This window comes from Lynx rufus, unplaced genomic scaffold (genome assembly GCF_022079265.1).
Source record: "Lynx rufus isolate CCGP_SWC_20201006 ecotype Redwood Valley unplaced genomic scaffold, mLynRuf1.p SCAF_3, whole genome shotgun sequence".
Classification (NCBI taxonomy): domain Eukaryota; kingdom Metazoa; phylum Chordata; class Mammalia; order Carnivora; family Felidae; genus Lynx; species Lynx rufus.
The window spans coordinates 13,055,543-13,071,213 of NW_025814845.1; the positions used below are offsets into that span (position 1 = coordinate 13,055,543).

The 15,671-nt window shown below is 39.1% G+C and overlaps 1 protein-coding gene and 1 non-coding gene across 2 annotated transcripts in view; one reads left to right on the plus strand and one right to left on the minus strand.

Annotated features, from left to right (window-relative positions):
• Positions 1-15,671, plus strand: part of SLIT2 (slit guidance ligand 2) — a 131,949-nt gene that overhangs the window by 91,983 nt on the left and 24,295 nt on the right. The window contains exon 22 of the mRNA XM_047091412.1: positions 9,987-10,080. Within this exon, the coding sequence (XP_046947368.1) occupies positions 9,987-10,080 (94 nt within the window). The remainder of the gene's footprint in view (positions 1-9,986; positions 10,081-15,671) is intronic.
• TRNAR-CCU (transfer RNA arginine (anticodon CCU)) lies at positions 12,407-12,480 on the minus strand. The gene has a single exon. It is a non-coding gene; the product is annotated as a tRNA-Arg (tRNA).

Sequence of the window (15,671 nt, forward strand, 5' to 3'; positions counted from 1 at the left end):
AAAAAAAACTCGTTTGGTAAGAATTTATAAATAGGAACAAGAACAGCCTGTAGTTGCAGCCCCAGAACCCTCCTCTCCCCCTTCATACACCCAGGATTCCCAGAACGGACTCTGAGATTGTTTTTTCTGTCTCAGAGAAAAAAGAAACTAAATCTGCTTATGTTACCAAAAAACTAGCAACGGTTAAGTGTTCCAGCAATGCTGTGTACCCATATCTAAAACTGTTTTTCTTGTAGACATCCTCAACCTGCATTTATAACCTATAATTTAACTTTTGAAAATAGAAATGAGATACTTAATAATTCAAATGTACTTTTTCCTATTGCTTTATTGGTATAAAACGGAAATGTTTTTTGAAGTTTATTTATTTTGAGAGAGAGAGAGAGTGCGAGCAGGGGAAGGGTAGAGAGAGAGGGAGAATTTCAAGCAGGCTCCATGCTGCCAGCGCAGAGCCTGACCCTGGGCCCAAACCCACAAAACTGAGATCATGACCTGAGCTGAAATCAAGAGTCAGATACTCAACCAACTGAGCCATCCAGGTGCCCCTAAAACAGATGAATAGTTTGGGGGCACCTGGGTGGCTCAGTTAGTTGTGTGTCCGACTTCCACTCAGGTCATGATCTCATAGTTCGTGAGTTCGAGCCCCGCGTCAGGCTCTGTGCTGGCGGCTAGGAACCTGGAGCCTGCTTCAGATTCTGTGTCCCCATTTCTCTGCCCCTTCGCTGCTCATGCTCTGTCTCTCTCTGTCTCTAAAAGATGAATAAACGTTAAAAAAAAAACAATTGTTTTTTAAACAGATGAATATTTTAAGCAGAGTGAGTTGAAGTTGAAACATTTCAGAAATCCTAATCCAGGGACCAAATAACCAACTTTGTTTCTGCTCAGCGGTCCTTGAGGTCTGAACAAGCCTAGGTGACACCTGCTGCTGCCCGGATTTCTTGGCAGGCAGACGTCAACTAATTGTACCCCCTACCCCTCCCACCCCGATAACTCTTCAAAAATGTCTTCTTAGTTTACTTTACCAAGATGAAAAATCCCATCAGGGGTTCTAATGAATTGGGGACTGTGTAGTAAAGTTTTTAAGCAAGTTTCTAAGCCAGGATGCTGTCCATATTTTTTAAGTCATTTTTTTGAAAAATTATCTATTTTTGAGAGAGAATGCACAAGCAGGGAAGGGGCAGAGAGGGAGGGAGAGAAACAATCGGGCTGTCCACAGAGCCTGACATAGGGTTTGATCCCACCAACCAGAACCATGAGATCATGACCTGAGCCAAAATCAAGAGTCAGATGCGTAACCAAATGAGCCACCCAGGTGCCCCCAGTATGCTGTCCATATTTTAGTCACTAAATGAAACCCAAGGAATACTGGAAAATTAGGAGTCTTTTTTTCTTCTGTAATTTTTCCAGATTGTCACTTCTGCAGAGTAAGGACTTTATCATGCATTATCATGCATGTCCTTGAATCATTTGGTGGGTCTATCTCAAAATATTTCTTCTCAACATTTTATTATGAAAATTATTAAACTAAAGCAGCTTTGTATTTTGGTCAAATAAGAAATTCTCACACCAGGGTACATGTAAACTAATCCAATTATTAGTGGTTGATTTCCTTTTACACTATTCTTATCAGTTTCAGGAAACATTAATGTTAACTGCTACGAACTATATAGTATCTTCACTATTCATTGATTTGCCAAAGAATCACTATGGATAAAATTTTTCAACAATGTCATGAGTTAAACCAGTATTTTTTAAGAAAAGGCATGTTTAAGAAATTTGAACGTGTGGGGGAAATGTAAATTATGATTAGTGACAAGATTCAACACAGGCATCCTCCACTTATCATGAGCTTTGATGTCTTTGACATAATTTAATAAAAAAACATTATTATTTTTAAGTAATAATAATATAGATACTTGGTAGTTATTATTAGTTGTTGCTTTCATTCAAAGTTCAAGCCCATCTCCCAATTCGTTGTAAAGTTGATGAAATAAGACATTGGACTCGCTTTTCTCCCTCTCTACAAACACAGTAGTTTGGGATTCCCTTGGCCCTTGTCACCTTTAATACCCTAAAAGGAGGAGAATCTTCATTACCATCTGGGCAGCCTTCCCTGTTAGCGAGACCCTAACTGATAACACCAGTTCCACTTGGAGAGAGGCCCAAGGAACTGGTCCAAATTCACCCAGACACAGTGCTTTGCAGGGAGACTTCCAGCCCTGCAGCAAATGTGGAGCCCACCTACTCTGCTGTGCTCTGCTGGACCTTGACTCTTTTGCAGTGCAGAGGTCATGGTCATGGGTTACTCCCTCTCCTTGTGCATCACTTATTCCAGAATCTGTTAGAGAATCTCAGAGACCTAAAAGAAAATTTTAGGACAAGGAGAGGACAGCCACATGAAATGAAATAGGAATGCAAAAAGATATGAGTCAAAAATAAAAAATGAAATATGGCATAAATTGAAAGTTGTATCCCCACTATAATTCTCTAATAATTTAGCATTTACCACCTATATTGGTTTGCTGTTACTGCTGTAACAAAGTACCACATAGTGGGTGGCTTAAACAACAGAAATTTAGTGACTCATGGTTCTGGAGGGTAGAAATCTGAAATTAAGGTGTCTGCAGGGTTGGTTCCTTTTGACCGTTCTGAGGGAACAATCCATGTGGGCCTTTCTCCTTGGCCTGTGGGGTCATCTTCTCCCTGTGTCTCTTCAATCTTTCCTCTATGCCGTATGTTTCTTTCTTATAAGAACATCAGCCATAATGGATTAGGGCCCACCCTAATGATTTCGTTTTAACTTCATTATCTCTGCAAAGATCCTATCTCTAAATAAGATCACATTCTGAGCTACCGGAGTATTCCAACATATCTTTTTTAGGAGACAGAGAGAGGGGACACAAATTAACCCGTAACACCACATCACTATATTTTAAACTCCTGATTTTGCCCCAGAAAACCTGGTCACTTCAAGTGTTCTCTATGTCACTGAAAAGTACTTCCAAAAATATACATACCGGAAACCTAGAAGTCTGAGATGACTCCCTCTCTCTCCCCTACTCACATCCAATCCATCACAAATTCTCATAAATTCTGCTTCCCAAACATCTCCAGGCCGTCCATCTCATCTCCTGCCACCTAAGTGCAAGTTGAATCATCCGTCATGTCCATTTTTATCTGCCCTTTTGTGGTCCATCCTTCACTGGAACCAGAATGTTCTTTTTAAAGTGCAGGTATCATCTGGCCATCCTCCAACTTAAAAACCCTTCAGTGGTACCCACTGCATGTTCTACCACATGGCCCCTGCCGGCCTCTGTGACCTCCTCTGGTGCCTTGTTTTCCCAGACTCACTCCCACTCTTTCAGAGCTGAGATTTTCCATGAATACAGCCTCCTACACAGAGCCTCTCCCCTGCTCTTCACTCTCCCCTCCCAGTGTGAATTCTTTAAAAACACTTCCCACATGGTCAGTCCCCCTCCTAAAGCACCATGACATCTTCCACTTGGCCTTTATCACACCAGCAATCTTGTAACTACTTTGAAATTATTGACTAACATCTCTCTCCTCTTCCTCTCGTGTATAATCTCCATGAGAATAGGAATATAATTTTGTTGCTATTGTAATAGTTCACCCTTTTACTACTAGCATTAGCACAGGCATTTCTTTTTTTTTTTTTTTTTTTAATGTTGAATTTTGAGAGAGAAAGAGACAGAGACAGAGACAGTGCAACCAGGAGAGGGCAGAGAGAGGGAGACACAGAATCCAAAGTAGGCTCCAGGCTCTGAGCTGTCTTCACAGAGCCGATGCGGGGCTCAAACTCACGAACCATGAGATCACCACCTGAGTTGAAGCCGGATGCTTAACCAACTGAGCCACCCAGGCGCCCCTTAACACCGGTCTCTATACAAAGATGCCAGAAGTATAAATGAAGATAAAAGGAAGGGCCCCTGGTGTTCAAGAAGGAAGGAACATTAAAATCAGCTACATTCATAGATCTAAAATGAAGCAGGGGGCAAGGCTGACTGCAGGTATCCTTTCCCATAACAACCATCAAAGTGCATTGAGATTTCTGCCTCATTTCAATAAGATCACGAAATCACAACCTCAAAGGGCTCAGAGCACATACTGACACTTTGTTTTCACCACAGAATGCAATATGTTTTGAGCAGCTAACTTGCTACCTGCATTATCCATCTTTGTAGAAGCATTTTCCTTTTTGTGTGTGAGATTGTTTTAGAGCCACAGTTGACCTTGCACAATTTCAATTCCAGAAGATCATTTTACCAATGAAGAATTGGGGCCCAGAACAATAAAATAGTTCACTTTCCTGCAGCCAGACCACTGTCTTATACTGAGTAAGTTGTGGAAGGCCATTCCAAGCAATAACTCAGCGACCCAAATTTCATCTCGCCCATTAAGAGTACTTACTCCCTGGTATCTCTTTATGCTGGCTCACTGCTCACTCCAAACAGAGCATCAATTCTGATGATCTTGCTTCTAGTGTTCCACTACAAGGTGACCATAATATTTATCATTCAAATGAAGTCATCTGTGTGAGTGCATGGGGACACTATTGGTAATTACCTTGAGACAACGGGTATCAACCAGGACTGTCCTAAGTAAGCCAGGATATGTGGTCACATTACCACTACATCAAATTCTTCAGAAAAACCACATGTACAGGTGTTCAGTAAGTAGTGATTATATTTCCTCCTCGAGAGTGGGCTTTGAGGGGAGTGGGCATCACTCCTGCCTTGATCCCTTGCAGCTCATACTAGTAGAGCTGTAGAACCTGGCCATTTGCAACCCCACTCTCCCCCACACGGACCTGATAGACACAATCAAGAAGAAGCAATCCAAGAACTAGATGTCATCTTCTTACGAAAAAGACACCTGTTTACGAGATACGGTATTTTTTTTAAATTTTTTTAATGTTTATTTTTGACAGAGAGAGAGAGAGACAGAGCATGAGCAGGGGAGGGGCAGAGAGAGAGGGAGACACAGAATCCAAAGCAGGCTCCAGGCACTGAGCTGTCAGCACAGAGTCCGACACGGGGCTTGAACCCACAGACTGCAAGATCATGACCTGAGCTGAAGTCAGACCCTCAACCTACTGAGCCACCCAGGCGCCCCTTAGATACAGTGTTTTTTTATTCACAAGTTATAGCACTTTATTCACTAACCTCTGTTTCTCTGAAGAAATAATAATAGGTTTCCTGGATGACCATTCTCCACTTCTTCTCCAAAACGTAGATATCACATGGACACACACACACACACACACACACATCCACACATCCCTTTTTAAATTCTCTCTCTCTCAGGGCACCTGGGTGGCTCAATAGATAAAGCGTCTGACTTTGGCTCAGGTCATGATCTTGTGGTTTGTGAGTTCAAGCCCCGCATCAGTCTCTGTACTGACAGCTCAAAGCCTAGAGCCTGTTTCGGATTCTGTGTCTCCCTCTCTCTCTGCTCCTTCCCTGCTCACGCTGTCTCTCTCTCTCTCTCTCTCTCTCTCTCTCTCTCAAGAATAAACATTAAAAACATTTCTTTTAATTCTCTTTCTCTCTCACACACACGCAAAGCCTAAAATTGCAAGCATAAGGCAATTTAATTTACTCATCTGATTAGAAGTGAAATCATAAATGCCAGGCAACCATTTTGTTCCACGCTATTGCTTTGTCACTTGGGACTTTTAAGGGTACATACCTGAAAGCAAATAAAAAATCGGATTTCCTAGGATTTAGCAGAGTGGATTGGAGCCAAATTATGGAGTCAATGTTTGTCTAGACCCCTGTATCTTGAGGGGTTCATGGGTACTGAAATTTAACCAGTATGCAACTACATTGCCCTTAACCACCCCAGTGAGCTGACATATCTTTCCTACTTCCATGTTAAAAACATAAAGACCCGCTTACAGGATAACAGATTATAACATTAACTATGTATAGTACAATAAAGAATGTTTCCACCTTTCCTTATCACCTCATATTTTATCATCTCAGGAAGAAAGGTAGCCATTGATGATATTATATCAGGTAAGCCCTGGAGCATCAAAAAAGCAAATACAGTTACCTTATTTTCCATTATTTTTCCCTGATTTTTTCACTAATTTGGTACTAGCTCTGGCTATACATAGAAAGAAAGAAGGAAAGGAAAGGAAAGGAAAGGAAAGGAAAGGAAAGGAAAGGAAAGGAAAGGAAAGGAAAGGAAAGGAAAGGAAAGGCAGAAAGAAGGAAAAGAAAGAAAGAAAGAAAGAAAGAAAGAAAGAAAGAAAGAAAGAAAGAAGTACAGGGAAAGAAAGAGAAAGAAAGAAAGAAAGAAAGAAAGAAAGAAAGAAAGAAAAGAAAGGAAAGAAAGGAAAGAAAGAAAAGGAAATACAGGGAAAGAAAGAAAAGAAAGAAAGAAAAGAAAGAAGGAAAGAAAGACAAGGAAAGAAGGAAGGAAGGAAGGAAGGAAAGAAGGAAGGAAGGAAGGGGCAGGCATAATGTTCACTCAATACTATAAGTTTTAGGAGAAATTTTCAATAGTAACTAAAAGCATATGAGTGAACTAATGTTAGTGCATTTTATTTCTGTTCTTCCTGGAAAACGAATGCAGCTTTCAAATGTCCAACTTTTCTTTACTGGTTGAGAAGTGATCTACACTTGTACATTTGTCTGTGGAGCTTGCTACAATTCCCATCTTATGCTCAGTTCTTGAGTTTCACCTCTGTGGGACAGTATTTGAACTTTAAAACTACCTTCACTCCAACACAGCAGAATCCAATATAATTTGAAAAAAATAAATAGTCCAATGAAAACATTTAATATTTGGCCAGAGGAAAGTTAAAGTAATGCTTAAAGGAAAGTCATAAGTACTTATTATTAATTATGGGTGACTAATTATTACCCATTGAACAGAAAATTGTCTAAATGCTAAATTGAAGTCCAAGTTCAATATAGGTCAACAAGATAGCACTCTTATCTTAAAAAGCATGTATCTTTTTTCAATAACTATTATTTTAGTGTGTCATAACATCATACTTTATAGATAGGAAGGCAAATATGCCAAGAATACTGCTCTCAGTGCTCTTACAGTCAAAGAAAGGAAATGAGGTAAACACCAGTAATATCCAGCACATCCAAAACCATACAGCCCTGTGCCCTTTCCTTATTAAATGGTTGTCAGGAACATTAAGTAACTCCATATTTATACAGTGTTTGAAACTGTCTGGCACACAGCAGTAAACACTGTATAAATATTTATTAAGTCAATAAGTAAATTCATACAATAGATGTGCCATAAGATAGGCACAGGCAAACATGAAATATAAAAATTGTACATAGCTAACAAACTCATAAAGAGGGGACATATAATGGATGGAAAAATTGACAACAGAACTTATTAAAGTGACTAAAACAAAAGGAAACACCATTAGCCCAGACCTGGAGTTGAGATAAATTCATAAAATCATAAATAGACACAGGAGACAAGAGTATAGGTTGCAAAATTTGGCTTTAAAAGTGAGTAATGGAATATAATATTTGTTAGTATTGTAATATTTGGTGACACTTAAAAGGAGACAGATCCTTTTTGAAGTAATCAGCCCATCTTCACCAGAATCAAATGTGTAGTTATGTATTGGTCACAAAGAACTATCATACACAAGTTTAGCAATGATTAATACTGCTGCTGTGCTGTTCTTAGAAGATAGATTCCTTGCAAATTAAGGAACACTTCACATATATAGCTTTTCACATTCAAATTAGCATGTTTTGCCTTAAAGCTGTTAGAGAATGGCCGGTCTGTTTAGCGAACAGTGTCTTACAACCATCTCCTTTCTTATTCCTTTCCACATCAAGTTTATGGAGAAACACCTGGTGGAGGAGAAAGGGTCAACTCTAATTTCTTCTCTTAAGAGATGAATTTCTCTTTGTAAATCCTTATGAACTGTGGTATAAGTCAGCTTGATTAGATTGGATTGAGTTGGGTTGGAGTGGATCTAAGTGACTAAGAAATCAAACATTTCCCCTTTTATAATTTTTAAAGCAATTTCTTATTGAGTATTGAGTGGAAAACAATATATATATAATATATATTTTATGGTCAATATACAATATATACTTATTATATATATCTTATATGGTCCCTCTCTATCATCAGTTACTGCAACCTACCTTGTCTATAGATTACTATAAACAACCTGTATCCAACCAAATAGGTTTGATTGGAAAATTCAAAATTATTTCCTCATGGTAGGCTGATAAATTATAATGAATAAATTCCATCAAGATGTATTACTTAAAATAATACTAACTGAAAGTGAAAAGCTTTATGTAAACCCTGTTTAAAAGTAGCTCATCATTTATATGTTGTTAAAAACTTTTTGTATCACAAATCTAAAGACACAGACAACTTTCTTACAAAGAAGAAATCTATGAGACTTTCAATGTAATTAGTTCATTTTAAGAGACAGAAAAAAAACCTAACTTATCATACACCAAATTGACGTAATAACTGACTACATTTATATATTTTCATCATGGATACAGATTATTGAATATGCCACATTGAGTTGCTAAGCAACTCTTTCTACCAGTTAGCAAAGTTTTTCCTTAAAAGGATAGTCTTATAACAAAGGAATGTGTGTAAACTCCTGGTTTTTAAACAATGCTGTTTAAATCCACACACTTTGAATGAATGAAAGTTCTAATAGTTTCTTGGAAATGAACAGCTGTCTGGATGTGTCACTGTATTCATTCACTTATCGCATATAACACAATTAAAAAGTGATTTAGAGGTAAGGTAGGAAAGGAGATGACTTTTAAATTTTGTATCTTTCTAGTTATTTATTATCTCCCACAGTGATTGGGAAAGTCTCACCAAAAATCATTATTTAGCCAAATATATCTGAAAATAAGATACGACCATATTATTTATATCCGAAGAAATTTCTTAAGAGATTCGCAGGCATACAATTCACCATAAAGTGTCTAGAATCTGCATGGTTATGCTTTTAGCTCCATTTATTGATAAAATTTGTCCTTTATGAGTTAACTGATACTCTGTCCGGATTCGTTCTCCTTTTGCTTTTTTCTTAGTGGATATAACTAAGGAGTAGTCTATTAGCCGTTGCAATTAAGTCATAAGAGAGAAACAACATCTTTTTCTTCCAGACTTTATGAGACCTTGGAGACTATGAAGATATGAGGATTAGTTTTCCAAACATAAAACCACAGAACGGGCCAGACATAAAGGGGTACCTACCAAATGAGTCTATTTATGTCACATTCAGAAACAGGCACAACTCATGTTTGGTCCTGTTAGGACAGTGGTTACTCATCTTGGGGTCAGGTCTCTGGGATGCTGGTAAATGGTATGTTTCTGGATGTGGACGCTGGTTACGTTAGTGGGTTCAGTATGTGAATATTTGTTAGCTATTCATTTATCCTTTGGGTATATGCTATACCTCAGTAAAAAGTCCGAATTAATTTTTTTAACGTTTATTCACTTTTGAGAAACAGACAGATAGAGCATGAGTGGGGGAGGAGCAGAGAGAAAGGGAGACACAGAATCCGAAGCTGGTTCCAGACTCTGAGCTGTCAGCACAAAGCCCGACGCGGGGCTGGAACTCAGGAACCATGAGATCATGACCTGAGCCGAAGTTGGATGCTTAACCGACTGAGCCACCCAGGCGCCCCTAAAAAGTCCAAATTAAAACAAATGAAACAACAGAAAATGAAAAGCATTCAGATTTCCTTTTTCTCATTCCAACAGTGTGTTCTAAAGGGGCTCATATTAGTTACAAATCACAATAGTTGTGTTATCCCAAATCCTGACTGTGTAGCAGCATAACCAGCCCTTTGGATCTTCTGCTTCCGTATCTTGTGATTTATTTTTTCCCCAGTCACAAGCTGTGCTAACCTCTGAGGCCCCTGACAGCCTGCTGGCGGGAAGCCTGTTAACCTTTGTCTGTGAACTAACACCGTTTGCCATGTTAACAGGCGAGTTGTGTGAGGAGAAGCTGGACTTCTGTGCCCAGGACCTGAACCCCTGCCAGCATGACTCCAAGTGCATCCTGATGCCAAAGGGATTCAAGTAAGTCAGAGGCTGCCTCGGGGCTCCCAGTGGGGTGGGGGTGGGGGGTTCTTCAGGAACCTGTTTCTTCACCTTCTTTTCAGGACCTTGCTTCACACCTTTGCTGGGGATGAAAGGAACCACTCTCCAGTGTCAGTGGGATTTTTATAAATGCTGATATACAACATGGACTTTTTTTTTTTTTTTTTTTTTTTTTAGTATGCTAAAGAAAATGAAAGAGAGCATTTTCTTTCATTCCATGGCTCATTCTGGGAAGTCACGTATGAAATAAATTAGCCTTTGACTGTGTTTACTTAAATGTATTTGAAGGCCACGTAAGGGGCACCTGGGTGACTCAGTCGGTTAAGTGTCTTGAGTCTTGATTTCAGCTCAGGTCATGGTCTCACAGTTCCTGAGTTCAAGCCCTACATTGGGCTGCACACTGATGGCACAGAGCTTGCTTCAGATTTTCTCTCTGTCCCTCCCCCACTTGTGCTCACACGCTCTCTCTCTCTCTCTCTCTCTCAAAATAAACGAAACTTAAAACTATTGAAGGACAAATAAATTTGTAGTATCTACTAGGCACTTTATTATCTGAATGTAAGTTGGTGGTAAATAGGGACTTTAATGTAACTGAAGTTTCTTTGGTCTGTAACAATTCTTATTAACTCTCCAAGGTGAGGAAGATGGAGGGAACCTTATGTCCCAGGATGCCCTGGGACAGTTCCAGTTTATGCCTGTTGTCTTAGCATAATTATTAATAGCCCCTCTTTCACCTTACATTTGCCTTCTGTGGGATGATAAAGCATACAGTCACTGTAGATAGAGGGCTCCCTCAAGTGAACTCAGAACTTCAAAATTGCTTCTTTTTCCTCCTCAGTAATCTTCCTGAAATATGTTCGGTATCAGATTAAATTATTTCTTTGCTACAATCCTGAAATAGTTTAAGGGCCTATCAATAGTAAGGTTCTCTTCTTAGAGCTGACAGTGGTTTAGAGATCATCTGGTCTGGATTCATTTTAAACATGAGGAAACCATGGCCCAGACAGGTTGGTGGCTGTCCAAAGATCTCAAGGTTATTCATGGGCAGAGGTGGGAGCTAGGTCTTACATTTCCCAGTTGGATGATTTTTCTAATATAGGTTACCTCTAAGAAGTTTTGTAGTTGATTAACATTACAGATGGTTTGTTATAGAAGATACGCTGGATTCTCAGGAATGAGACAGCTGGGTTCAAGAGTTGAGCTGTGCTTACATCAGACAATCAACAAATAGGATTATTTGTTCTTTTGCCCACTATGTATTGGGTACCGGCCATGGGACAGGGAGCCCATGTTATGTTATATAGCGTTTTTTTTTTTAAGTTTATTTATTTTGAGAGAGAGGGAGAGAGTGAGGCAGGGGAGAGAGGCAGGGAGAGGGGGAGAGAGAGAATCCCAAGCAGGCTCCGCACTGTGAGCACAGAGCCCAATGCGGGACTCAAACTCATGAACCATGAGATCATGATCTGAGCCAAAGTCGAGAGCCAGACACTTAACTGACTGAGCCATACAGACACCCCCGTTATATAGTGTTTTATAGCTACTCACATTCACATACTTTCTCTTCTCAGTGAAATGACTCAAGCTTAATTGCCATAGGATTCAAAGAATTAAAAATTACTCAGGTTGGGGACAATTTTGTAAGAGAAGATGGGAGGTGAGCTGGATTTCTAACAGTTTGATACTTGTCCACAGATTATCAGACATTCTGAGTTGAATGGGAGATAGGGTCAGTATCTCCAGAACCCCTGCCTTTCAAAAATCAATCTGAATAAAATGTTTATGCTCGTTTTAGTTACAGAATATTTTTTACTCAATTTGTTCAAAATTTTATTATTATTATTATTATTATTATTTATTTTAGAGAGAAAGAGAGTAAGCAGGGGAGGGGGCAGAGGGAGAGAACGAGGGAATCTTAAGCAGGCTCCACACTCAATGCAAAGCCCAACATGGGGCTCAGTCCCACAACCCTGGGATCCATGACCTGAGCCAAAATCAAGAGTTGGACTCTCGGGGTGCCTGGGTGGCTCAGTTGGTTGAGCATCTGACTTCAGTTCAGGTCACGATCTCATGGTTCGTGGGTTCAAGCCCCATGTCTGGCTCTGTGCTGACAGCTCAGAGCCTGGAGCCTGCTTTGGAATCTGTGTCTCCCTCTCTTTCTGCCCCTGCCCTGTTCATGCTGCCTTTCTCTCTATGTCAAAAATAAATAAACATTAAAAAAAATTTTTTTAAAGAGTCAGATGCTCAACCAACTGAGATGCCAGTTTCCTTGAATATTTTTTTTTTTAATTTTATTAAGTAAGCTTCATGCCCGACCTGGGGTTTGAACTCACAACCCTGAGATCAGGAGTCACATGCTCTACCCAACTGAGCCAGCCAGGTACCCCTAAAATTTTAGAATATACAAACACAGTTTTAGCTATAGCACCTGCTGATTCCATTTGATACCTTGTTGAAAAAGAAAATAATATCTTTGAATTCTACTTTTCATTATATTTTAGTTTACAATCCCATGCAAAAAAACGGACGTCTTCTTGAAATCTTTACTGATACAAAATGCTTCATTGCATTTTGTTCACCCAAGTACTGTATGTCAGTTACTTTAACTCCTAATGCCTTTGATCTGCCCGCAGTTAAATTTGGTAAATTGAAAATCCACCACTTACATAACAAATATCCTTTCTCAGAGAAATTCACCAATCAGGGAAGTGGTTTTCTAGAACTGTTTATCTGCCACACAGGTTTCACAGGGCTTTGTGCATTGTGATTGTAAGATAAAGTGTTAGTGAGACTTAATGGAAACCACTAAAAAATGAGGGAGTTTGTCTTTAAAAGACTACTCCTTAATTCAGTATCTTCTATTACTATCCATTAAATTACACGCTCGGAAGTGCATCCTCCTGCATCATGGGTTAGCTGATTTGGGAACCTATTGTTTTCAGCAGTAATTTGTGAGCTTGTTTTATGGCTGTATGTAGTTTAGCAGAAAGCAGGTGACGTCACAGTGTGTGCGATCACTCCCATATTATAAATAATTGCAGGGGGGTGGGAGGGAAGGGAGGGTGGGTGATGGGTATTGAGGGCACCTTTTGAGATGAGCACTGGGTGTTGTATGGAAACCAATTTGACAATAAACTTCATATATTGGAAAAAAAATAATTGCACATTGTCACGAAGGGAGTTGCAAAAAGAAAATGGGCTTAGAAACCAAAAGGACACGAAGTGCTAAAGAAAATCTCTATTGACAAATGTTGTTTGGACAAACTGTACTGTTAACTTCAAATTCATTTTCTTACTACTAAGCTAACAGCTGGTTTTACTTTTCTTGCTTTATTATATACCTCATAAATCTCCTAAATTGCTTTGAGATATTTTTAGACCATCATATGCCATAAGCAGTATTTTCAAGCATGCATCTTCCTTAGTCAGCTTTTGGGCTTCTAAACAGTATATTTTAGGGCACCCGGCTAGCTCAGTCGGTAGAGCATGAGACTCTTAAACAGTACATTTTATAGTCTTTGCTTTCTTCCTCACTCCTTGGCAGATAATAGAGTTGAGGGAATGTGATAGGTTTTATTGATAATACAAACCTTAAGGAATTCTTAATTAAATATTTTCTTTTGTTTTGAAATTTGATCTGAGGAGCAAAAGAAAGACAAAAAAAAAATGTTGGTCATAACGTGACTCCAAGTTCTAATGGGCTTGAAAAATAGTATTTGTAGAGAAGAGAATATGAAACAGCTCTTAGCCACTGGTGGTGAATGTGTGGTTCTCTTATCTTTTACTTTGATTTCTTTTCTCAGATAAATAATTCAGAGTGTTTCAAAGCATTTCTTCTTTCTTTTAATGCCTGGCATTTCAGCGGCTCTGCTCACATTAACATTGATGGAAGCTCTCTTCTCAGACTTTGTCCATCTATTTGAGAATGTATATGGCCACTTAGGATCCATTTAACTTCAGACTTGTTGTTTACTTTGCTTTGTTAGGATTTAGCATTAAAACCACTGGCTCTAGAGCAAGCATGCTTCCTCAGTGAGCTCATTTTATTTTCCTAATTTATACATGCGGAGCTGAAAGTCTGTTCTCCTTAGAGGGTATATACCCCCATTTATTTTAATTCATCAGCCCTCCAGTAACTCTTAAATCCTGATTTTGCATTTTCAGAGAAAACCCTCAGTGTTCAGTAATGTCCACATTCACTTGGGCATTTTTAATTATCCTCATTCATTTAAATCCTAATGGCTTTAAAATCAAAAACTGGAACATTAGTAAAGAGTAAACCACAAGACTTTTATAGAATTATTAAGACTTAATAGAATTATTTTTTAAATACTTGCCATTTATTGATCATGCATTATATATTAAACACCATAGTGATTCTTTTATAGTGTTTTTATTTAAGCATAATGTTTTTATTTAAGCTTTTAACAAACCTGTGAGGTGGAAATTATTTTGTACTGTGTATGTTACTGATGAAGACATGAACACTTAGGAAGCTTAAGTAAGTTAGTCAAGATTGTGTACATGTAAGGATGACGCCAGACTACAAACCCAGTTCTAACTGCAACATCGGAATTCTACAAAGCTAAATAAGCCATAGTTTCCTGGTTTATTTGTTTTTTAAAGTCAGTGAACCCTCTCTTAAACCCAAAACAGAAATGCTCATGGAAGCCCAATGTGTGAAACTAATAAATCACAAGAGAGTGTTGGGGGAGAGGGGAGAGGGGAGGGAAACAGGAAACTGCCAGTAGCCTCCTTCCCTTCAGGGGTCCCTTTTCGCCCCTCAAAGCGCAGATTGAAAAGCACTCCACAGGCAACGATAATGTATTTCATCCTTCAGTGGTGAGAAATCCAGGCTCTCTTGTCAGATTGCTTGGGTTTAGTACCTTGGCTGTGGCAGTTACAAGTCGAGTGCCCTTGGGTAAATCCCTTAACCAGTTTGTCTGTTAGTTTTCTCACCTGTCATGTGAGGTAGTGGTGATACTGCTGTCACAGGATCATGGAGAAGGATTCCGAGAATCCACATATACAAAGTGGTTAGAACAGGGCATAGCACCTAGGAAGTGCTCAGAGAACACCACGTGTACGCATGATGGTTCTTCATCAATGCAACTGAGACCCATCCTTCCCCAGGGCCACCAGAGTGAACAAACAAGCTGAAAGCTATCCATGGAATTGGCCCCTGGATTTTTTTTTTATCAGTTTCCCTGTCCTGCTCCACTAGGTCAGCCAACCTCTGCCATAATTATTGTCTGGATTCATTATGAATTAAGGTTTCCAATGCTGACTTTTTTTTCATAAAATACTATTTGATTCCAATACATCCATTCTCTTTTTTTCTTTTATTTAAATTATATCTATATCTATATCTACTTGTAGATATAGATATAGATACAGAGATAGAGATATAAATATAGATATAGATATAGATTTAGAGAGAGAGAATGAGAGCACGAGCAGGGTAGTGGCAGAGAGAGAAGACAGAGACAGAGAGAGAATCCCAAGCAGGCTCTGCACCATCAGCACAGAGCCCGACATGGGGCTCGATATCAAGGAGCTGTGAGATCATGACC